The following is a 24,244-nucleotide window of genomic DNA, read 5'->3' on the forward strand; positions in this document are numbered from 1 at the left end:
ATCAGCAACCATCACTCCTGTGTTCCAATGGCACGTTGTGTTAGCTAATCCAAGTTAATCATTTTAAAAGGCTAATTGATCATTAGGAAACCTTTTTGCAATTATGTTAGCACAGCTGAAAAAACTGTTGTGGTGATTAAAGAAGCAATAAAACTGTCATTGTTTAGACAAGTTGAGTATCTGGAGCATCAGCATTTGTGGCTTCGATTACAGGCTCAAAATGTCCAGAAACAAAGACCTTTCTTCTGAAAATTGTCAGTCTATTCTTGTTCTGAGAAATGAAGGCTATTCCATGCGAGAAATTGCCAAGAAACTGAAGCTCTCGTACAACGCTGTATACTACTCCCTTCACAGAACAGCGCACACTGGCTCTAACCAGAATAGAAAGAGGAGTGGGAGGCCCCGGTGCACAACTGAGCAAGAGGACAAGTACATTAGAGTGTCTAGTTTGAGAAACAGACTCCTCACAAGTCCTCAACTGTCAGTTTCATTAAATAGTACCCGCAAAACACCAGTCTTACCATCAACAGTGAAGAGGCGACTCCGGGATGCTGGCCTTTTAGGCAGAGTTGCAAAGAAAAAGCCATATCTCAGACTGGGCAATAAAAATGCATACTAGCTAGTAAATAATATCGCAGACTGGCCAATAAATCATACACATAGCGTTAGCTAGCGAGCCAGCCAGCCAGCGAGCTAGCTAACGGTACACTTTGTAGAAAATAGAAATGTGTAATATATGAAAATATAGCTAGCTAGATTATCTTACCCGTGGTCTGAAATCAATACCCAGAGCGAATTTACCAGCTAGTATGTCTATCAACAGTTGTTGCAGTGACATGCTATTGAAATGGATACTTGCATAGGACATGTAGCTAGAGAGCTAGCTAAACAAAGAACAATAATCCCAACTCATGCTTGATAGACTATTTCACCCGTATACATCATCAATGGGTGGACGCGTCTCCTGTCGGATGCCATCGTTGAGCTTAGTTTGAAGATGTAATCTGGAGACCGGTGTTTTCTCCATTTCCTAAACTGTTTTTATTTAACCTCTCTGGGATATGTGGGATGGTAGCGTCCCACCTGGCCAACATCCAGTGAAAATGCAGAGCGCCAAATTCAAATAAATTACTATAAAAATTAAACTTTCATGAAATCACACATTCAATATATCAAATTAAAGCTACACTTGTTGTGAATCCAGCCATGTCAGATTTCAAAAATGCTTTACGGCAAAAGCAAACAATGCTATTATCTGAGGATAGCACCCCAGCTAACGATCACAGACCATCATATTTCAACCCTCCCGGCGCAACACAAAATGCAGAAATAAAGATATAATTCATGCCTTACCTTTGACGAGCTTCTTCTGTTTCCACTCTGATATGTCCCATAAACATCACAAATGGTCCTTTTGTTCGATTAATTCCGTCGATATATATCCAAAATGTCCATTTATTTGGCGTGTTTGATCCAGAAAAACACTGGTTCCAACTTGCACAACATGACTACAATATATCTCAAAAGTTACCTGTAAGCTTTGTCCAAACATTTCAAACTACTTTTGTAGTACAACTTTAGGTATTTCTTTTCGTAAATAATCGATAAAATTGAAGACAGGATGATCTGTGTTCAATACCGGAGGAAAACAATGTGTAGCATGCTTTCTGGTCATGCGCCTCTAACAAACAGTACATTTCACTGGAGCCTCATTCTGAACATGGCTACTTCTTCATTTCTCAAAGGAAAAACCTCAACCAATTTCTAAAGACTGTTGACATCCAGTGGAAGCGATAAGAACTGCAGGAAGGTCCTTTAGAAATCTGGATTCCCAATGAAAACCCATTGAAAAGAGAGTGACCTCAAAAAAAAGAAAATTTGAAAAAAGAAAATATTAGCATCTGGGACTGAGTAGGAGGCAGCTTACTCTGGGCACGCTTTTCAACCAAACGTGAAAATGCTTCCCCCTATCCTAGAGAAGTTAAGTAGGCAAGTCAGTTAAGAACAAATTCTTATTTACAATGACGGCCTAGGAATAGTGGGTTAAAACTTCTTGAGGATAGGGTGCAGAGTTTTCACTTAGGGAAAAATAGCGTGCGCAATTTCAACTTCGTGCTACTCATCCCCAGAATATAAGATATGCATATTATTAGTAGATTTGGATAGAAAACACTCTGAAGTTTCTAAAACTGTTTGAATCATATCTGTAAGTATAACAGAACTTATATAGCAGTCAAAACCCTGAGGACTAACTTTTTTCTTTTTAAGTTCCTGTATGTTCAATGGTTTGTTATGGGCAAACCAGAATTCTAATCACTATTTATTTATTTATTTATTTTTATTTAACCTTTATTTAACCAGGTAGGCAAATTGAGAACACGTTCTCATTTACAATTGCGACCTGGCCAAGATAAAGCAAAGCAGTTCGACACATACAACAACACATAGTTACACATGGAGTAAAACAAACATATAGTCAATGATACAGTGAAAAAAAATAAGTCTATATACAATGTGAGCAAGTGAGGTGAGATAAGGGAGGTGAAGGCAAACAAATATATGTATAAATAAATAAAAATATAAAAAGGCCATGGTGGCGAAGTAAATACAACACAGCAAGTAAAATAAAAAATAAAAAACACTGGAATGGTTGGTTTGCAGTGGAAGAAAGCGCAAAGTAGAGACAGAAATAATGGGGTGCAAAGGAGCAAAATAAATAAATAAATACAGTAGGTAAAGAGGTAGTTGTTTGGGCTAAATTATAGATGGGCTATGTACAGGTGCAGTAATCTATGAGCTGCTCTGACAGCTGGTGCTTAAAGCTAGTGAGGGAGATAAGTGTTTCCAGTTTCAGAGATTTTTGTAGTTCGTTCCAGTCATTGGCAGCAGAGAACTGGAAGGAGAGGCGGCCAAAGGAAGAATTGGTTTTGGGGGTGACCAGAGAGATAAACCTGCTGGAGCGAGTGCTACAGGTAGGTGTTGCTATGGTGACCAGCGAGCTGAGATAAGGGGGGACTTTACCTAGCAGGGTCTTGTAGATGACCTGGAACCAGTGGGTTTGGCGACGAGTATGAAGCGAGGGCCAGCCAACGAGAGTGTACAGGTCGCAGTGGTGGGTAGTATATGGGGCTTTGGTGACAAAACGGATGGCACTGTGATAGACTGCATCCAATTTATTGAGTAGGGTTTTGGAGGCTATTTTGTAAATGACATCACCGAAGTCGAGGATTGGTAGGATGGTCAGTTTTACAAGGGTATGTTTGGCAGCATGAGTGAAGGATGCTTTGTTGCGGAATAGGAAGCCAATTCTAGATTTAACTTTGGATTGGAGATGTTTGATGTGAGTCTGGAAGGAGAGTTTACAGTCTAACCAGACACCTAGGTATTTGTAGTTGTCCACATATTCTAAGTCAGAGCCGTCCAGAGTAGTGATGTTGGACAGGCGGGCAGGTGCAGGCAGCGATCGGTTGAAGAGCATGCATTTAGTTTTACTTGTATTTAAGAGCAATTGGAGGCCACGGAAGGAGAGTTGTATGGCATTGAAGCTCGCCTGGAGGGTTGTTAACACAGTGTCAAAAGAAGGGCCAGAAGTATACAGAATAGTGTCGTCTGCGTAGAGGTGGATCAGAGAATCACCAGCAGCAAGAGCGACATCATTGATGTATACAGAGAAGAGAGTCGGTCCAAGAATTGAACCCTGTGGCACCCCCATGGAGACTGCCAGAGGCCCGGACAACAGACCCTCCGATTTGACACACTGAACTCGATCAGAGAAGTAGTTGGTGAACCAGGCGAGGCAATCATTAGAGAAACCAAGGCTGTCGAGTCTGCCGATGAGGATGTGGTGATTGACAGAGTCAAAAGCCTTGGCCAGGTCAATGAATACGGCTGCACAGTATTGTTTCCTATCGATGGCGGTTAAGATATCGTTTATGACCTTGAGCGTGGCTGAGGTGCACCCATGACCAGCTCTGAAACCAGATTGCATAGCGGAGAAGGTATGGTGGGATTCGAAATGGTCGGTAATCTGTTTGTTGACTTGGCTTTCGAAGACCTTAGAAAGGCAGGGTAGGATAGATATAGGTCTGTAGCTGTTAGGGTCAAGAGTGTCCCCCCCTTTGAAGAGGGGGATAACCGCAGCTGCTTTCCAATCTTTGGGAATCTCAGACGACACGAAAGAGAGGTTGAAAAGGCTAGTAATAGGGGTGGCAACAATTTCAGCAGATAGTTTTAGAAAGAAAGGGTCCAGATTATCTAGCCCGGCTGATTTGTAAGGGTCCAGATTTTGCAGCTCTTTTAGAACATCAGCTGACTGTATTTGGGAGAAAGAGAAATGGGGAAGGCTTGGGCGAGTAGCAGAGGGGAGGGCAGTGCTGTTGTCCGGGGTAGGGGTAGCCAGGTGGAAAGCATGGCCAGCCGTAGAAAAATGCTTATTGAAATTCTCAATTATAGTGGATTTGTCGGTGGTGACAGTGTTTCCTATCTTCAGAGCAGTTGGAAGCTGGGAGGAGGTGTTCTTATTCTCCATGGACTTTACAGTGTCCCAGAACTTTTTTGAATTTGTGTTGCAGGAAGCAAATTTCTGCTTGAAAAAGCTAGCCTTGGCTTTTCTAACTGCCTGTGTATACTGGTTTCTAGCTTCCCTGAAAAGTTGCATATCACGGGGGCTGTTCGATGCTAATGCAGAACGCCATAGGATGTTTTTCTGTTGGTTAAGGGCAGTCAGGTCAGGAGAGAACCAAGGGCTATATCTGTTCCTGGTTCTAAATTTCTTGAATGGGGCATGCTTATTCAAGATGGTGAGGAAGGCATTTTTTTAAAATGTCCAGGCATCCTCTACTGACGGGATGAGATCAATATCCTTCCAGGATACCTCGGCCAGGTCGATTAGAAAGGCCTGCTCGCTGAAGTGTTTCAGGGAGCGTTTGACAGTGATGAGTGGAGGTCGTTTGACCGCTGACCCATTACGGATGCAGGCAATGAGGCAGTGATCGCTGAGATCTTGGTTGAAAACAGCAGAGGTGTATTTGGAGGGCAAGTTTGTTAGGATGATATCTATGAGGGTACCCGTGTTTACGGAATTGGGGTGGTACCTGGTAGGTTCATTGATAATTTGTGTGAGATTGAGGGCATCAAGCTTAGATTGTAGGGTGGCTGGGGTGTTAAGCATGTTAAAATTTAGGTCGCCTAGCAGCACGAGCTCTGAAGATAGATGGGGGGCAATCAGTTCACATATAGTGTCCAGAGCACAGCTGGGGGCAGAGGGTGGTCTATAGCAGGCGGCAACGGTGAGAGACTTGTTTTTAGAGAGGTGGATTTTTAAAAGTAGAAGTTCAAATTGTTTGGGAACAGACCTGGATAGTAAAACAGAACTCTGCAGGCAATCTTTGCAATAGATTGCAACACCGCCCCCTTTGGCCGTTCTATCTTGTCTGAAAATCTTGTAGTTGGGGATGAAAATGTCAGAATTTTTGGTGGTCTTTCTAAGCCAGGATTCAGACACGGCTAAAACATCCGGGTTGGCAGAGTGTGCTAAAGCAGTGAACAAAACAAACTTAGGGAGGAGGCTTCTAATGTTAACATGCATGAAGCCAAGGCTATTACGGTTACAGAAGTCATCAAAAGAGAGCGCCTGGGGAATAGGAGTGGAGCTAGGTACTGCAGGGCCTGGATTCACCTCTACATCACCAGAGGAACAGAGGAGGAGTAGGATAAGGGTACGGCTAAAAGCTATGAGAATTGGTCGTCTAGAACTTCTAGAGCAGAGAGTAAAAGGAAGTTTCTGGGGGCGATAAAATAGCTTAAAGGAATAATGTACAGACAAAGGTATGGTAGGATGTGAATACAGTGGAGGTAAACCTAGGTATTGAGTGATGATGAGAGAGATATTGTCTCTAGAAACATCATTGAAACCAGGTGATGTCATCGCATATGTGGGTGGTGGAACTGTGAGGTTGGATATGGTATAGTAAGCAGGGCTAGAGGCTCTACAGTGAAATAAGCCAATAAACACTAACCAGAACAGCAATGGACAAGGCATATTTACATTAAGGAGAGGCATGCTTAATCGAGTGATCAATAAGGGTCCAGTGAGTAGAGGTTGGTTGGGGTCACGGCGATCCAGACAGCTGGCCGGGTAGATGGCTATCGGTAGCAAGATAGCATAGTATGGAAGTCTATTTGTAGATACCTCGTGCGTTTCCGTCGGTAGGTTAGTGGGGTTCCGTGTGGTAGAGGGGATCAATCCAAATTGGCAAAATAGATATAGTGACCCAAGAAAAAAATAAAAATAAAAAATAATAATAATAATTGTCCGATATACTTATTCAGATAGCAGCCGATAAGACAGCTAACGGTTAGCGGGCCCCAGATGAGCGTTCAGGTAACGTCGGGACGGAGGTGCCAGTTGGATAACTCCCTCGGGCAGATAACGTCGGCAGTCAGTCGTGAAGGCCCGGTGGGGCTCCGTATCTGCAGCAACAACAAAACAAAAAAAACGGGTCCGGATAGGTGACTGTAGCCCAGGAATGGCTGATGGAACTCCTCAGCTGGCTAGCTCCGGAATGATTTGAGTTTGCTCCGGGATCGACGTAAGCCAATAGTCACACGGTTTGCAGCTAGCTAGCTGCAAATGTCCAGAGCCTGCGGCTGAAATCCGGGGAAACTGAGAGAAAAAAAGTCCCGGAATGCTCCGGTCCGAGTCGCGTTGCACAAAAGTGCCGGTAGATTATCGAGCTAAAGGAATAGCTGATGACCACAAAACGTGGGCAGCTGAAACACCAACGCTAGCCAGCAGACCGGCTAATTTCTGGGCAGCTACAGATTAGCTTCTGGTTAGCTATCGGATAGCTTCTGGTTAGCTTTCTGGCTAGCTTCTGAATTAGCCCCTGGCTAGCTTCCACGGTGGATTTTCAGATTTGAGGTAAATAATACTTTTTTGTAATTGGTGAAGCGGGTTGCAGGAAAGCTTTTGTAGTTGAGTTCTTGGATAATAAAATATATAAAAGATATGCGAAGAAAGGTGTAAATATATATATATACAGGACACGACAATACGAAACAGAAATGACGTCTGAACTGCTAAGCCATCTTGGACATTCGACGTATCCACGTAGTTCCTACTGCTTCCAATGGATGTCGCCATTGTATGGAAAAGGGTTAAGGTTTTTCCTTAGTTAACAGAGAAAGATATTGACCCGGAAGTGGAGTGACGTCGTGTGTTTATGTTTGAGAGTTGAGCAAGACTTGAAAAGTACCGTGAGTTTGTTGATATCCTGTATTGAAAACAGATTGACCAGTCTTCAATTTGATCGATTATTAACGTTTACAAATAACTTAAGTTGTATTACAAAAGTACTTTGAAATGTTTTGGCAAAGTTTAGAGGTAATTTTTTAGATATTTTGTCGTGATTTTGCGCAAATTGAACGCTGTTTTTCCTGGTACAACGGCGCCAAATAAATGGACAATTTGGATATATATGGACGGAATTAATCGAACTAAAAGACCATTTGTGATGTTTATGGGACATATTGGAGTGCCAACAAAAGAATCTCGTCAAAGGTAATGCATGTTTTATATTTTATTTCTGCGTTTTGAGTAGCGCCGGCATGGTTGAAATTGTCAAAAAAGAGAGTGTAGCCATTGCACTATCATCAGATAATAGCATCTTATGCTTTCGCCGAAAAGCCTTTTTGAAATCTGACATGTTGGCTGGATTCACAACGAGTGTAGCTTTAATTTGGTATCTTATATGTGTAATTTAATAAAGTTTGATTTTATAGATTTTTTTTTGAATCTGGCGCTCTACATTTTAACAGGCTGTTGGGACGCAAGCGTCCCGCGATCCCAGAGAGGTTAACTGCCTTTTTCAGGGGCAGAACGACAGATTTTTACCTTGTCAGCTCGGGAATTCGATCTAGCAACCTTTCGGTTACTGACACAACGCTCTAACCACCAAGCTACCTGCCGCCCCAGCTATCATACTCGAATTCCACTAATTTCAAAACTCGGTTCTCCAGAAAGTGGAGAGCATACACTGAACATTAGTTAGTTAACAGTACACTTTACTGTAAAGAAACATGTAAAAACAAAAGTTACAGCGCAAAAAAACACAAAACAGCAGAATTGGTCAGCAGCCCGTAAAAATGGCAGCTATCCATTGCAGTGCCATTAATATAAAATATAAAAATGTTGTCACAATATTTTACATTCACAACCTACACTGACCTATTTCAATTGACTTACAAAAACATTAGGACCACCACCACTACAGAACAAGTTACTCTACCTTTTCACCAGAACTGGGACAAGACAGATTTGGGAATTAAAGGTGTTTAAGTTCCAATTCCAGAAAGGGTGGGCCAAACAGTAAAAGTATGGGTCTGCCATCTGGTATACAGTGGCTTGCGAAAGTATTCACCCCCTTGGCATTTTTCCTATTTTGTTGCCTTACAACCTGGAATTTGATTTACACAACATTTGATTTACACAACATGCCTACCACTTTGAAGATGAAAAATATGTTTTATTGTGTAACAAACAAGAAATAAGACAAAAAAACAGAAAACTTGAGCGTGCATAACTATTCACCCCCCTAAGTCAATACTTTGTAGAGCAAGCTTTTGCAGCAATTACAGCTGCAAGTCTCTTGGGGTATGTCTCTATAAGCTTGGCACATCTAGCCACTGGGATTTTTGCCCATTCTTCAAGGCAAAACTGCTCCAGCTCCTTCAAGTTGGATGGGTTCTGCTGGTTTACAGCAATCTTTAAATCATACCACAGATTCTCAATTGGATTGAGGTCTGGGCTTTGACTAGGCCATCCCAAGACATTTTAATGTTTCCCCTTAAACCACTCGAGTGTTGCTTTAGCAGTATGCTTAGGGTCATTATCCTGCTGGAAGGTGAACCTCCGCCCCAGTCTCAAATCTCCGGAAGACAAAAAGGTTTCCCTCAAGATTTTCCCTGTATTTAGTGCCATCCATCATTCCTTCAACTCTGACCAGTTTTCCAGTCCCTGCCGATGAAAAACATCCCCACAGCATGATGCCGCCACCACGTTTCACTGTTGGGATGGTATTCTCGGGGTGATGAGAGGTGTTGGGTTTGCGCCAGACATAGCGTTTTACTTGATGGCCAAAAAGCTCAATTTTAGTCTCATCTGACCAGAGTACCTTTTTCCATATGTTTGGGGAGTCTTCCACATGCCTTTTGTGTTTGCTTATTTTTTTCTTTAAACAATGGCTTTTCTCTGGCCACTCTTCCATAAAGCCCAGCTCTGTGGAGTGTACGGCTTAAAGTGGTCCTATGGACAGATACTCCAATCTACGCTGTGGAGCTTTGCAGCTCCTTCAGGATTATCTTTGGTCTATTTGTTGCCTCTCTGATTAATGCTCTCCTTGCCTGGTCCGTGAGTTTTGGTGGGCGGCTCTCTTGGCAGGTTTGTTGGGGTGCTATATTCTTTCTATTCTTTAATAATGGATTTAGTGGTGCTCCGTGGGATGTTCAAAGTTTCTGATATTTTTTTATAACCCAACCCTGATCTGTACTTCTCCACAACTTTGTCCCTGCCCTGTTTTGAGACCTCCTTGGTCTTCATGGTGCCCCTTGCTTAGTGGTGTTGCAGACTCTGGGGCCTTTCAGAACAGGTGTATATATACTGAGATCATGTGACACTTACATTGCACACAGGTGAACTTTATTTAACTAATTATGTGACTTCTGAATGTAATTGGTTGCACCAGATCTTATTTAGGGGCTTCATAGTAAAGGGGGTGAATACATTTGCACGCACCACTTCTCGTTTTTTTTTTTTTTTTTTTTTTAAACAAGTAAAAAATATATTTCACTTCACCAATTTGGATTATTTTGTCCGTTACTTGAAATCCAAATAAAAATCTATTTAAATTACAGGTTGTAAATGCAACAAATTAGGAAAAATGCGAAGGGGATGAGTACTTTTGCAAGGCACTGTACCTCTTATGGATATCTACCCACTCATTCCACCCTCTTACTAAGATTCATTCCATGGCTAAAGAGTTATGACTGAGTTATAGCCAGCATTGATCCTGATCAGAGGAGAGCTCTGTGCCGTCTTTGGGACACTCCTGAGGTAACTAGCCACTGTGCTTAAAGGGAGGCCTGAGTTTAATACTCCTGAGTGGTGCAGCGGTCTAAGGCACTGCATCTCAGTGCTTGAGGCGAAACTACAGACACCCGGGTTCGAATCCAGGCTGTATCACAACCGGCCATGATTGAGAGACCCATAGGGTGGCACACAATTGGCCCAGCGTTGTCCGTGTTTGGCCGGTGTAGGCCGTCATTGTAAATAAGAATGTGTTCTTAACTGACTTGCCTAGTTGAATAGGTTAATAGGTTAAGGTTAAATAAATAAATAAAAATTACAACAAAAAAATACAGCATGCATGTTGGTACAAATGCCAAGTTAGAAAAACAATTTTTTCCTGTGGCACAATATTCATGAGTGAGACAGTAAAGGTATTAAGGTAAAACCAGCAAGAACAAGAGAGATTTACCACCCGTTAATGTCAGAGAACTTTCCCCCTTATTTTAATATTCACACATTGCAGCAACTTCAAATGTGTCCTTGCGAATTATTAAGATGAGATATCACAATGTTCTAAATAAAGTGATTGAGGTTACGGAGAAGGAACTTGATCGTGCCTTTTTGAGTGTTAGCCCAATTCAATATGCAATGGGTGTTAAAAATATTAACATTTATGAAAAGTGAAAATTGCCTTCAGTGTTTTCCTCACTACCCGAGCCTCATCCTTTTAACAATAACCCTTTTAACAATAACCCTTTTAACAATAACCCACAATAACCCAGTGTTATTTAGAATAGCAGATTCTAGCTAAGACTTACATCAATCAATATGGAATGACATTGTATTCCCCTAGCATACTAGACCATGCCAAGACTTCAGATGAGAGGGATGTCCAATGTTTTTTAGGTTGGCACAGCAAGCGTTTCAAAACAAACATGAGGGGAAAAAAAGACACTTTTCATCACCAGGTGACATAGGTATGCAGCCAAATGCTTTTACTCTGCATAAATTCTCTCCATCTCCTCTGTGGTGCTGAAGGTTTCTCTCAAGAGCTCTTTTGCAAAACCTCTGACATGTTTCATATATTATACACCGAGTATACAAAACATGACAAAGACTGACCAGCGGAATCCAGGTAAAAGCTATGATCGCCACTTGTTAAATCCACTTCATTCAGTGTTAAATAATGATTTTTTAAGCCTTGAGACAATTGAAACATGGATTATGTGCCATTCCGAGGTTGAATGGGTGCCTTTGAACAGGGTATGGTAGTAGGTGCCAGGCGCACCGGTTTGTGTCAAGAACTACAAGGCTGCTGGGGTTTTTCACGCTCAAACAGTTTCCCGTGTGTATCAACAAATGGTCCACATTTCGACACCATGCCCCGACGAATTGAGGCTGTCCTGAGGGCAAAAAGGGAGGGGTGCAACTCAATATTAGGAAGGTGTTCCTAATGTTTGGTATACACAGTGTATGTTCTTATATGAATATTGAACATGTCCTCGCAGAGAGGTAAAAGCAGCACAGTAGGCCTACACATGACAGTGTCAGTGTACCTTCAACACAATGACATGGTGGTCTGCGTCCTCAGGAGAGTCAAATATGATGGCATATCAAAATGTTAATATCTAAACCAATGTCACAATGATGAAATGCCATTGTCAATGCATTTCAAAATGTGCCACAAACTCGCAACTCTGTCATTGTAGGGGTGTGTGGCAAGAATAATTGATTTGTGAGCGAATTCATTCTCATTAGAATAAGATGTTTCATTGCAAGGGAAAGAAATCACCTAAGGGAATTCACACAAGCAAGAAAAACAGTTTAAAATTAAGCTGGTCCCTCTGCTACTGCACAGAAATGCTGTTTCAAAGACCATATTCATGTGCCTTATTCTCAGGTGTATTTGAAAAGGGCTTGTAGGTAAATGAGCTCTCTAGCCAATATAACGCACTTTCGGGATCTGTTGATTCTGCCATATACAGAATATAGCCATTCAATGACATTTGAAATCTGGTCCATTCCATTTTTCTAAATGCCCTCATGCTGCAGCTGAGGTGACTTGTATGTCATAGATCGCCCTGCTGTGGACTCCCTTAAAGTTCAAGGCTAAAGGTTCACTGTCTAAAAAAAGACTTCCCAAAAGTATTGTGGAAGTCACTTCAAAGTAACACAACGGGTGTAGACTTTACTGTGAAATTCTTGCTTACAAGCCCTTGCCAACGATAGGGTTTTAAAAAATATTAAAATTAAAAAATGTAATGCACAAGAATGAAGCTATAAACAGGGAGTACCAGTACCCGATCAATATGCTGCTATATACAGGGAGTACCAGATCAATGTGCTGCTATATACAGGGAGTACCAGATCAATGTGGAGCTATATACAGAGACTACCAGTACCAGATCAATGTGGAGCTATATACAGGAAGTACCAGTACCAGATCAATGTGGAGCTATATACAGGGTGTACCAGATCAATGTGCTGCTATATACAGGAAATACCAGTACCAGATCAATGTGCTGCTATATACAGGGAGTACCAGTACCAGATCAATGTGCTGCTATATACAGGAAATACCAGTACCAGATCAATGTGCTGCTATATACAGGGAGTACCAGTACCAGATCAATGTGCTGCTATATACAGGGAGTACCAGTACCAAATCAATGTGCAGGGGTACAAGGTATTTGAGGTAGATATGAGATAGATAATAATAATAAGAGTAAAATAAAGATGATTAAATGTTGGATCTGGAACCAATACCATAAATCTGACTGGGATAGCACCTCATTGGATAAGAATGTCTATGATGATACCAGAATAGCTACCTTCAACAATGACACACACAACTAGATGGCATACACTGGAAATGGTAAACCTATAGAGGATCCACTGTACATTACAGTATGGAATGACAAGCTAAGCATAATCAGCATACGTACAACCATGTCTGGCTTTGATATTTATTGGGGACTACAGTATGTAATAAAAGGAGTGGTGCAGGAATGGAAACACGGCTGAGGACATTTGATATTCATGGGCAGCGGGCCTAGAAGTGTGACTCTTCTGCATCAACTTGCTAACTGGAGCATGGCTAAGGACTTACAGCCAGGTAGCAGCTGGTGGCCGAGACTAGACACTAGGAAGGCCCTAAGGCCTGTACTGATCATTACCTTTCACTACTCATTTACAGCTTACTACCTACCGCAGCTCTGCAGCTCTGGTCTTCATTAGTGCCCTGTTACTCTTCTGGTATACCTCCACTCTGTAGCCAAGTGGACTGAGCGGAGCGCTCAATACCTCCCCCATGGCCGCTTACGCAACACACAACCTCGTTGGCCCCTGCCCAGGAGCGGTGAAAAGGCAAAGCCCTCCTACAGGAACACATGTATAGTCTGTTGTCAACAGGACTGACATGACAGACATGGGGCTAAAGATAGATTCCAACGGTGGCGGCTAGGTATTCAAAGGGGCTTTGTTTTTTGATGGCTCACTGTTGACAGGCTGAGGAGGAATAGGGAGATATAACGTATGTATGACTGAACATTGTTGCTGAAGACACGGGCCAGGTCTTTTTTGTTAATCCAAGAAGATCCACTTATTCACCGGAGGTGTATGTAAGTGATCAGTACTCCCAGAGTTGTTTGAAAAGTTAAAGAGTTGACTAAACGTTACACACATTTTCACTGCTGTGGGCTAAGGTGACTATACATGAGTTTCAATTTCCTAAAATAGTGCTCTTTCACAAAGGTTTCATATCACTCCAATCAAATAATCTTCAACAAGATCCCCAACCAAAACCATATATTCATATCAGATTATATTAACATGACAAAGCAATTGAATAACTTATTCTCCATAGCTTCTGGTTCTATTTTAAGTGGATAGCTCTGACAGATTCTGAAAGACATGGATTCCATTCCGACAGTGAAAGTATATTCTTTCACACAACAAAGTAATGATGACTTGCGTTTTAAAACATTTGTTTACAATCTCACGAGAATCACTGGTAATTCTTGTAAATATGTATGCTATATATACTTAATTAAACAGTGATGAGATTGTCAGACATGTATGATTTATTAATAATGTATCATTATTAGTGCCAAGGAGGATGCCCTGCCTGTGACAATGTGTGAAATCAAATCATATTAGTCACATGCTCCGAATACAACAGGTATAGACCTTACAGTGAAATGCTTACTTACAAGCCCCTAACCAACAATGCAGTTTCAAAAAATACAGATAAGAATAAGAGATAAAAGTAACAAACATTTAAAGAGCAGCAGTGAAATAACAATAGCGAGACTATATACAGTGGGGTACCGATACAGAGTCAGTGTGTTATCTTCTCTGAGATTACATGAGAGAGCTGACAAGTTTAACTTAAATAATAATGAAAATAATTTAGCAAACCCCTCACACTATTGGTCGAGACCTTCAAGTTCAAACAGGGACAAGGACAAATATATATATATTGTTTTATATAAATGGAGAGACTTACTTTTGACTATTATCCATAACCAATGACTATTAAGGGATCTATTATGGTGTGTATTCCTTATTAAGACTCATTTAAAATCAACAAGTGTGCAGAGAGCATTAAACAAAGAAAAGATGCTTAGGAAAAATGGCAACACTCGAAACTTGTGCTAAAATCAACTACAGGGGTGTAGTGGTACAGAAATGAGCCTTTCATCTTCCAAGCTCCGTATCTAAAGATATCTCCTTTATAGTGTGAAGTATAATGACACTATACCGTATCTAAAATTGTACTGTTGGGAATATGATCAAAAACAGTGGCAAGTGTGAACAAACAGTGAGCTATACAGCCTAGTGGTTAGAGCGGTGGGCCAGTAACCGAAAGGTTGCTTAGATCGAATCCCCGAGCTGACAAGGTAAAAATCTGTCGTTCTGCCCCTGAACAAGGCAGTTAACCCACTGTTCCTAGGCTGTCATTGTAAATAAGAATTTGTTCTTAACTGACTTGCCTAGTTCAATAAATAAAAAATATCAACAAGAACCAGAGAATGAACAATGAAAAATAGATTGAGTATGCAGCAGTAAGATACATGCTCTTACTGTTTACTGTTCATTTTTTATTGTTTATTTGACTTTTGTTAATTATCCATTTTCACTTGCTTTGGCAATGTAAACATACGTTTCCCATGCCAATGAAGCCCTTAAATTGAATTTAATTGAAATGCTCAATTACACATTTGTATCCAATATAAAAGAACTAAAGACAAAAGTGGAGGAGAAACCAGTGTCCCCTTGACAACTTAATTTCTTGACAAAAGATACTGGCACCAGCGTCTACGCTGCAGGAGCTTGTTGATATGCTTTGAGCGACTGCCCTGTTATTCTGTTATTCTCCCTACGAGGATGAAACAGCAGCAGACAGACCAGAGTCGTTCCTCCTGATCCAAGAGAGAAACCCCGTCATGCAGCCCATTTTAGTATTCATGAGCATGATTATTGGCATGGAGATAGAAGAGGCGTTTGAGAAATCCACTTTGGAAAAAAAGACTGTTTGGGTCCTTGGCTTTCCTGATGATACATGATTAAATCTACAGACTATAACCCCAACACCTCTACCGCCAACACTGCTATTTACAACACTTTCAATCACTGCCAATCCCAACAGTCCAATCAAGAACAATTCCATCACCATCCTTTTTATGAGTTGGCCATTGAAATGCAGAGGGTTACCACCACCACCACCACCACACCATCACGTGTGATCCTTGATCCATCACCTCAACTGTGTGTTTAGTGGGGGGGACATAATAATCTGATAATGCAGCATAGTAATACGGATGAATCATGCCAGAGACCAGCACATTCACTTGGCTGTTCTCTCTGCTGGCCTGGCTCTCCCATTTAGCTATTTTCAATCCATTCCACACATTACACAGCTCAGCAGAGATCATTTGGCTGCTTGTATATGCAGCCATGGACCACATCAAATATCAGCACCGTTATTTCTGTCCCATTCCACTGCTGGGAACAGGAAGGCTGAGCAGGACGTGAAATGATAGGGTGGAGCTGGGACAGCTTGAGAAGCTCCACAGACACAGTTTGGACGTGTGTGTGTGTGTGTGTGTGTGTGTGTGTGTGTGTGTGTGTGTGTGTGTGTGTGTGTGTGTGTGTGTGTGTGTGTGTGTGTGTGTGTGTGTGTGTGTGTGTGTGTGTGTGTGTGTGTGTGTGTTCCTAATAACACACATCTACCAGGAAGGGTCTATCAGTCTGTCTGACTCATCTTCCAAGTCCCCCTGTCGTCGCGTCTCGTCTCGGGCATTGGGTAATTCATTGGGTCAGTGAATGGAACCTGAGACAGATCTGTCACAAGCCTGCGTGCAGGGCTAGTCTTTCACCAGGGCAGTGATGGGCTTGGATTAAGGAGGTATATAGAGAAACTCACTGACCGATTTATATATTTTTTTAATACAGAGTCAATAACCTGTAGAGGAGAGCTGGAGGAGCACCACACAATTTTAGCTGCGCTGACAGTCCAATGACTAAGGACATAAAGTGCACTGTGCAGCCGGTCCACTTTCCCAGTCACTCTTTGTTTTGAAGCCTTCACCACTGTACTTCCTGTCAACTTGGACCAGGGCCTATTGAAGATGCACAGGCCAAGGCCCACGGTATTACCGTTCCAACCGGGCCTGCAGGCTTTGACACATAGCAGCACTTCTGTCAATAACGCCGACACCCCTGCTGACATTCTACATGACCTGGCTGATTCTGACCACACACTCTGGTCAGAACCTGGCTGATTCTGACCACACACTCTGGTCAGAACCTGGCTGATTCTGACCACACACTCTGGTTAGAACCTGGCTGATTCTGACCACACACTCTGGTTAGAACCTGGCTGATTCTGACCACACACTCTGGTCAGAACCTGGCTGATTCTGACCACACACTCTGGTTAGAACCTGGCTGATTCTGACCACACACTCTGGTCAGAACCTGGCTGATTCTGACCACACACTCTGGTCAGAACCTGGCTGATTCTGACCACACACTCTGGTCAGAACCTGGCTGTTCCAACTGAGTCCCACAAACTCATTCAATATAAACCACTGGTCTGAAACAATAGGAGTGGAATAGCATGCTAACTGTAGATTAGACTCTTGAAAGTAGATTTGAACAAGCCTAATCACTTTCAATAATCCTAAATTATCATTCACAACTTGTTTACCTTGACATTGTTAATGCTAATAACCTGTAAATTCATGTTTTCACAAGAAGTTGTGCAGAGACATCATCTGGTTAAATTAAGGAATTACAATCAAATGAAGCTATATTTAAACCACTAATGAATTATAACTAGACGTGAGATACAAAGAAACAGGGTTGAGACACGCCACGGACATCTTTCATTCACTCCAAAAGCTGAGCACAATTTTCAGGCACTAAAGTCAGTCAACTGAGCTCAATTAGCCTATACCGAATAAAAATCACATATGTTTGCATATGTGGTGCTCACCACTGAAAAAGAGTAGAACCATGTACAATATGAAGCCAAAGGGATTTTGTAAGGACATGAGGGGAATTCCGATGCCTTCAATATAATTTTATGATGTACAATATCGTCAGTCTCTGAGGTGTCAGACACCAACCCATCTCTCTTTTACCATAACTAGAAGTTGACGGCCCTCCTCTTGGGGACATGGCCAAAAGCAACAGACCTCAACTCAACTGATTATGCAGTGAAGAGCTTTGGACAGGATTCAATCACAAAGTAAAACGATACACAGAGCTTCCTGCTCTATACCACGGTTAGAATTCACATTAAATATTTGAAGGATTGGCTTCACACCAATAGGCTAGCGAATGAAAATATCAACCTGATTATACAATATAGAGACTTGCTTTTTTCCCCCCATCTCATTTGTACATTTATAGTTTTGATTCACTCTCTTAGAAAAAAGGGTGCTATCTAGAACCTAAAAGGGTTCTTCAGCTGTCCGTATGGGAGAACCCTTTGAAGAACCCTTTTGGGTTCCAGGTAGAACCCTTTCCACAGAGGGTTCTACTTGGAACCCAAAAAGGTTCTACCTGAAACCAAAAAGGATTACGGCTAGAACCAAAAAGAGTTCTCCTATGGGGACAGCCAAAGAACCCTTTTGGAAACCGTTTTTCTAAGGGCATGCTCAGCTCTGTATGATCTATTGACTGGCATGCCGGTTGTACAAGGATATTAGATGAGACACCATTTTCACCAGTGGCAGTGACACAGAGATGTTTACATCACTATTATTAATAAATAAAGGATATGTACACAATTGTGTCGGCTAAACAGACAATATGCACAGTGCACAAATCTGAAATATGCACTCTCTCAGACTTTCAGCAATCAATTTGCTGAGGTGTTGACATTGCATTAAATCAGTCATTGCCATTCCTGAAGACAAATGGGGTCAACACCCATGTGGATGTGATCACAGTGCTTCCATACAGCTGCATCGCTCAGAGATGACAGACTGAGCTTTTCATTCATTTGGAGATTAGACGTCCACGACAGGAGCGTGCCTACGCCTGAGGGATTCAAATCAGGTAGATCTTCAAGCCCGTCTATGAACAGGTGTGCTTGTTATCAAATACACAACCTTTCACCGGTGCCAGATTTCTGTCCAACTACAGAATTATGGGATCATGACATCATGATATTAATGGTCTGGGCGGACAAAGTTTATACTCATATGGGAAGGGAAAGAGGAAACAACTATTTGATCCACTTCATGCAATCGATCATCATTACCTGAACAAAATAATTAAAATGTTCCTTATGGCAACTCTCCTTGTGCAAATCTACCCTTGTGAATGCTGGAGCAGAACACTGAAGCAATAACGTAGGTTCTGACTGAGCCAGTCACAGTTTCACTTGGGTGGGTCTGAAAAATTCAAGCATCCATGGCCTGAAATAGGGAAAGTCCATATAAATATTTCTGAAGACCAGCAGGCTCCCATTATGCATTTACATTACATATAACAAGAACCATCATACTAGCATTACCCTGTGGTTGACACACATGTGAAGGAGAATGGATATCGGTTGGATAATTGAATTGCACTGATGTTTGCAATGACTTGAGGTAGCATTACATGACGGCGTCATTGTCACGTTATTAACAAGACAGAACCCAATCCAGTGAATGCATAGCTGATGATTGTGAATTATTTCGACACACAAAGAAGACAGAGACCTCTACTGGACACACCAGCACATCTAACGCCAGCAGGTTTATTCTGCTCCTTCATTTACATATTATTCAGAATGTTAGATAAACAAAGAAATAGACTTTATTCAGTCAACTATTAAAATGACATTATGTCCAGGACTACTTGTATTATATTTTAATGTAGGCTAGTGGATATATTTAGGATTAACTTTGAAACAATGAACGAAAGTATCACGAATGGGAACATTATAAATGGCTACTGTGACATATCTGCATTAGGCTACTTTGATAAGGAATTAATCGAGAGTTTTAAGTTGCTAGAGTTTTATTTCTAAGGGGTTTGTATTGTAGGCTGGGGCTCCTGAGTGGCGCAGCGGTCTAAGGCACTGCATCTCAGTGCTTGAGGCGTCACTACAGACACTCTGGTTCGAATCCAGGCTGTATCACAACCGGCCGTGATTGGGAGTCCCCCATAGGGCGGCACACAATTGGCCCAGTGTCGTCCGGGTTTGGCCGGTGTAGGCTGTCACTGTAAATAAGAATTTGTTCTTAACTGACTTGCCTAGTTAAATAAAGGTTCCATTAAACATATTGTACAATATTAAAGTAACCTAGGTAGGCCTAAAGCGTGTTCAGGTATATTCTGGCTACCTTTATATCACACATACATTTCCTTCATAAAGCAAAATCAACCACAACTTCATGGATGAGAGGCGAGTATAGCCTTCATTCAACAACAACAATACTTTCATATGGCTGTGCATTATCATAATAAACAACTATATATCCCTAAATAAGATGAATGTGTTTTGTAGCCTAAAGCCAAGGCGCCTGTTATCAAAATGTCCATTCACGCACTATAGTAGTCAGTGATGTAAATTAGAACATTACAGTTTTGCATAATACAGCATTAGATGTGTTCTTCTTATCCACATGATACCCACTATACCCACTTTACGACTGTGTTCAATACATCATTATATTGACAGGTAGCACTGACATTTTACATTCCCTTCTTACCTGACATTTCTTGCAGAGGAACATTTTCAAAGCTGAAGCCTTTTGCGATAGAAGCTTGTCTAACCTCACTGCAGTTATGCGCTTTCAAATCTGCTCCAGCGACAACGGACAGCGCCACAGATAAAGTCCATTGGACGATCCGTATTCTCAACATCGTGCACTTCTGTGATTAATCCTTCTTTAATCCTCTGCAGATTCCCGTTTAGAGAGGAACTCCACTGCAGTGCATCCGGACGTAGTAGGTACTAACAACTCAACGTCTAATGGTTACCACTTTCCTAAAACTGTCTATCATAACATCTTTCTCAATCAAAATCTGTTTATTTTGCCAACGATGGTTGACGGTCCTGCGTTGACGCAAAAACAGAATGATGTTGTGAGTCCAGGTAAAACCACATGGATCCCACAGAGAGCGGGCTCTCAACGTGTTCACTCAACTTCACTCAGAGAAAGCGCCGTTGGGTGTTGTACGTTACTGTAGAAAGTCAAAATGCTCAGAACTGGAGAGGAGGGAGACACCTATGATGCGTTAGTAAATCAGAGAGGGTGGGAAAACACGGAGTGGAGTCAGTCTCGCCAGGCTGTCAAACTGGATTTCACATGGATTGGATTGCTCCTGAATGGGTGATAAAAACCTACAATTGTTTTACTGGCAGTTAAAGGGATGTACTGTTCTGGTTTAACAGCATTTAACAGCAATAACAACATTTCTTTCATATGTCTTTCTTCATATTACAGCATATTATATGTTTATTACATCATGACATTGCTTGACCAACTCAACAGCCAGTTGGTAAGCCTACCAAATAAATATACCCCAGTAGTTCACAGCCTACTGTCCATGACAGTGGTTCTCTATGAGAGAACTCTCCATTTCAGAGCCTGTGTTGAACAATGGGGCTGTGCTTGAATGTGGAATCGACTGAATCAGGACAAGGTGCCAATGATTGATGGATTTGGTCAAACCTGACATTGATTATCAGTAGATTGTATGACTAGCTCAGGAGTAATCGTCATACAGCCGTGGTGTGACTGAGGTGGTACTGGTATAGTGGCTGTGTTGTGTGGAGACCATGCTTGAACCTTTCAGTGCTTTAATGATTTTTGAGCAGCTTTAGTAGCGGAGTAGATCAACAGTGGATTACCATCATGGCTCCAATAGCAGCTACACTTCCACCTCCGTTAGATGTCAGAGTTACATGTACGGTTCCATTCAGACTGACTGGCGCACAGTGTTCAGGGGTGTTAACACAGCATACTGTAGCCAACATTATTACACTTCCAGTGACAGGGTATTTTCTCCATAGTCCGACATTATTACACTTCAGTGACAGGGTATTTTCTCCATAGTCCGACATCATTACACTTCCAGTGACAGGGTATTTTCTCCATAGTCCGACATTATTACACTTCAGTGACAGGGTATTTTCTCCATAGTCCGACATCATTACACTTCCAGTGACAGGGTATTTTCTCCATAGTCCGACATCATTACACTTCCAGTGACAGGGTATTTTCTCCATAGTCCGACATTATTACACTTCCAGTGACAGGGTATTTTCTCCATAGTCCGACATCATTACACTTCAGTGACAGGGTATTTTCTCCATAGTCCGACATTATTACACTTCCAGTGACAGGGTATTTTCTCCATAGTCCGACATCATTACACTTCAGTGACAGGGTATTTTCTCCATAGTCCGACATCATTACACTTCCAGTGACAGGGTATTTTCTCCATAGTCCGACATTATTACACTTCCAGTGACAGGGTATTTTCTCCATAGTCCGACATTATTACACTTCCAGTGACAGGGTATTTTCTCCATAGTGAGCTAAAATGTGACATGTTAACCAAATACTGCATTACTGACCCTTTGGGGTGTGATAACCAATTGTGGATATTTGAAAAACGGGAGATGAACTGATTGTATCTAGGCACAGCGAAATGTTCTATGTCAACAAAGCATTGATATTACCTTGGCTTTGCTATATATTGTGTAGGACACATTAATTATTTAATTCACATGGGAGGTAGGCTATCCCCCCAGCTTATTTCCAAGGCTTAAAGTGATTCTCTGGTCCTCTTGTATACGTTTTAGCCAGCAGTTCTGAATGTAGCACTCATGAGCCAAAAGTGTTCCCCGGAAATTGTGTATTACGTCACATATGTGCAGATATGTACACCAAGTTGTTAAGCTCTCTCTCTCTCTTTCTCTCTCTGTCCTCTCTCTGCTGTGTCCACTGAGCCATTGAGCCTGCCCTGCAACCTCATTGGATAATGCTGTGCAGGCCTCTTGCTAACTGTCAATCAAATGCGAGGGGCTCAAGCTCATTGGTTAGAACTCAAATTGCTAGGGGGCTGGGTCCACGTGGGGGGGAAATGTAGGGAAAATGTTGCGGCACAGCTTCAAGAAAACAGTCACTTTCAAATTAGGGATTTTGTGGCTAATTGAGGTAAAACAGTACTTCTGCTCATAGATTATGCATGTGTGAACTACACATTGACACATCCAGCCCAAAGCAGAAGGTTTAAAACATTCTCAGTAGTCGCCAAAGTTCCGGGAACATGTCTTTAACAAATAACTCTCAAAGTTTGTTTGGAAACAGTAACGACAGGAATCTTATCATAGAATATGGGAGATGGGGAAATATTCGCCACAATGTATAGTGGTCTGTTGAATATATTCATTGAATGTCAAAGACAATTGCTCATGAGCTTGATATCGTCCAGGCAACTCTCTTTTCTGGAAGAGTTGTTCCACAAAGAATAGGAGTGTAAAAGCATGGTCAGTAAGTTCCCCACGTACATTCTGAGATTCCTGAGGCAAGTGAAGACTCCTCCCTCACTTTCAGGAAATTCCTCATTGTGTCAGACAAACACGTCCTTGGGGTATTTTTGACTCTGAGAAATTAAGCTACTGAATAATAAAAAGTAACAACAAAACAGTATGCAAATACAGTGAGAAATAACAACTGTATTAATGTTCTCCTTGACAGACTCTGGCTTTTGATTTAATTCAATAGCAGAACAATTATATTCAATATAGTCACACACCAGTGGAAAACCATGGTTTAGTTGTCAAAGAGAAAAGGACAGGTTGGGAATTCAGATATGTTATGATAAGTGCTAAAAATCATTACCCTTCCTGATCTTTCTAAAAGCAAAATCTAAACTCCTCCCCAAGACCTGTCAACTTTACAAACCCCAATTAGCATAATTATCTTATTAACAGCGATAGCATAGCAGGATCATCCGAATGTAGCCAACCCTAAGTAGGGTTTTCACCTGACACAGCCTGTGAACCATCATCAAACAGCCCGGTGAAGCAATAAAAGTGGGTAGATTAGGAAATAAAAGTATATGCACTGCCATTGCATTTTACCATTTCAATGATCTACTGTATCTCTGGGGTACATGGGTCTGAAATTATTTAGTCATGGCTGAAATTATGACATTATTGTTCAAGGATGGTAGACAAGACCCCATTACTGTGTCACAGAGGATTGCTGTTATCTAGGTTGCTGCTGTTGTAGTTTGGCTTTTATATGCACTGCGACACACCCCAAAAAAATCATTACTGTCTGTAAAGCTGTGATAGTCAACCACTATTTCAAAGACTTGTCGGAAAATGTCTCGGGGAAAGACATCATGGATAAATAAATGTTTTTTTTTAAATACATTTACATTTGCTCTGCAAGACTTCTATCTTTCGCTTTTTGGATCCCATTGTGCATCTCATGCTGACTCATCTGGCGCAAGGAGGAATCAAGGACGAAACAAGGACTAAACCAAACGCAGATTTCTGATTATAATGAACATTAAACAGCACAGACATCCAATGCAGAGAATTATACATTCAAATGTTGTACATCAGTTAGATTAGGTCCAATTGAATCATTAGCTAGATAATTGTGTAATTGTGCCAAATCTTTCAATAGCATCACTGTGCATTTTAGT

At 41.5% G+C, this 24,244-nt stretch overlaps 1 protein-coding gene across 2 annotated transcripts in view; it reads right to left on the reverse strand.

Moving 5' to 3' along the window:
* The window catches only part of LOC139538996 (glypican-6-like), a 188,247-nt gene extending 167,470 nt beyond the window's left edge, over positions 1-20,777 (reverse strand). For both annotated transcript variants that reach the window (XM_071341636.1, XM_071341635.1), the window contains exon 1: positions 20,284-20,777. In XM_071341636.1, coding sequence (XP_071197737.1) covers positions 20,284-20,437 — 154 coding nt within the window. In that variant the 5' untranslated portion in view covers positions 20,438-20,777. The remainder of the gene's footprint in view (positions 1-20,283) is intronic.
* Between the last annotated feature and the right edge of the window lie 3,467 nt (positions 20,778-24,244).

The sequence above is a fragment of the Salvelinus alpinus genome, chromosome 14, assembly GCF_045679555.1.
Source record: "Salvelinus alpinus chromosome 14, SLU_Salpinus.1, whole genome shotgun sequence".
In the NCBI taxonomy this organism is placed as follows: domain Eukaryota; kingdom Metazoa; phylum Chordata; class Actinopteri; order Salmoniformes; family Salmonidae; genus Salvelinus; species Salvelinus alpinus.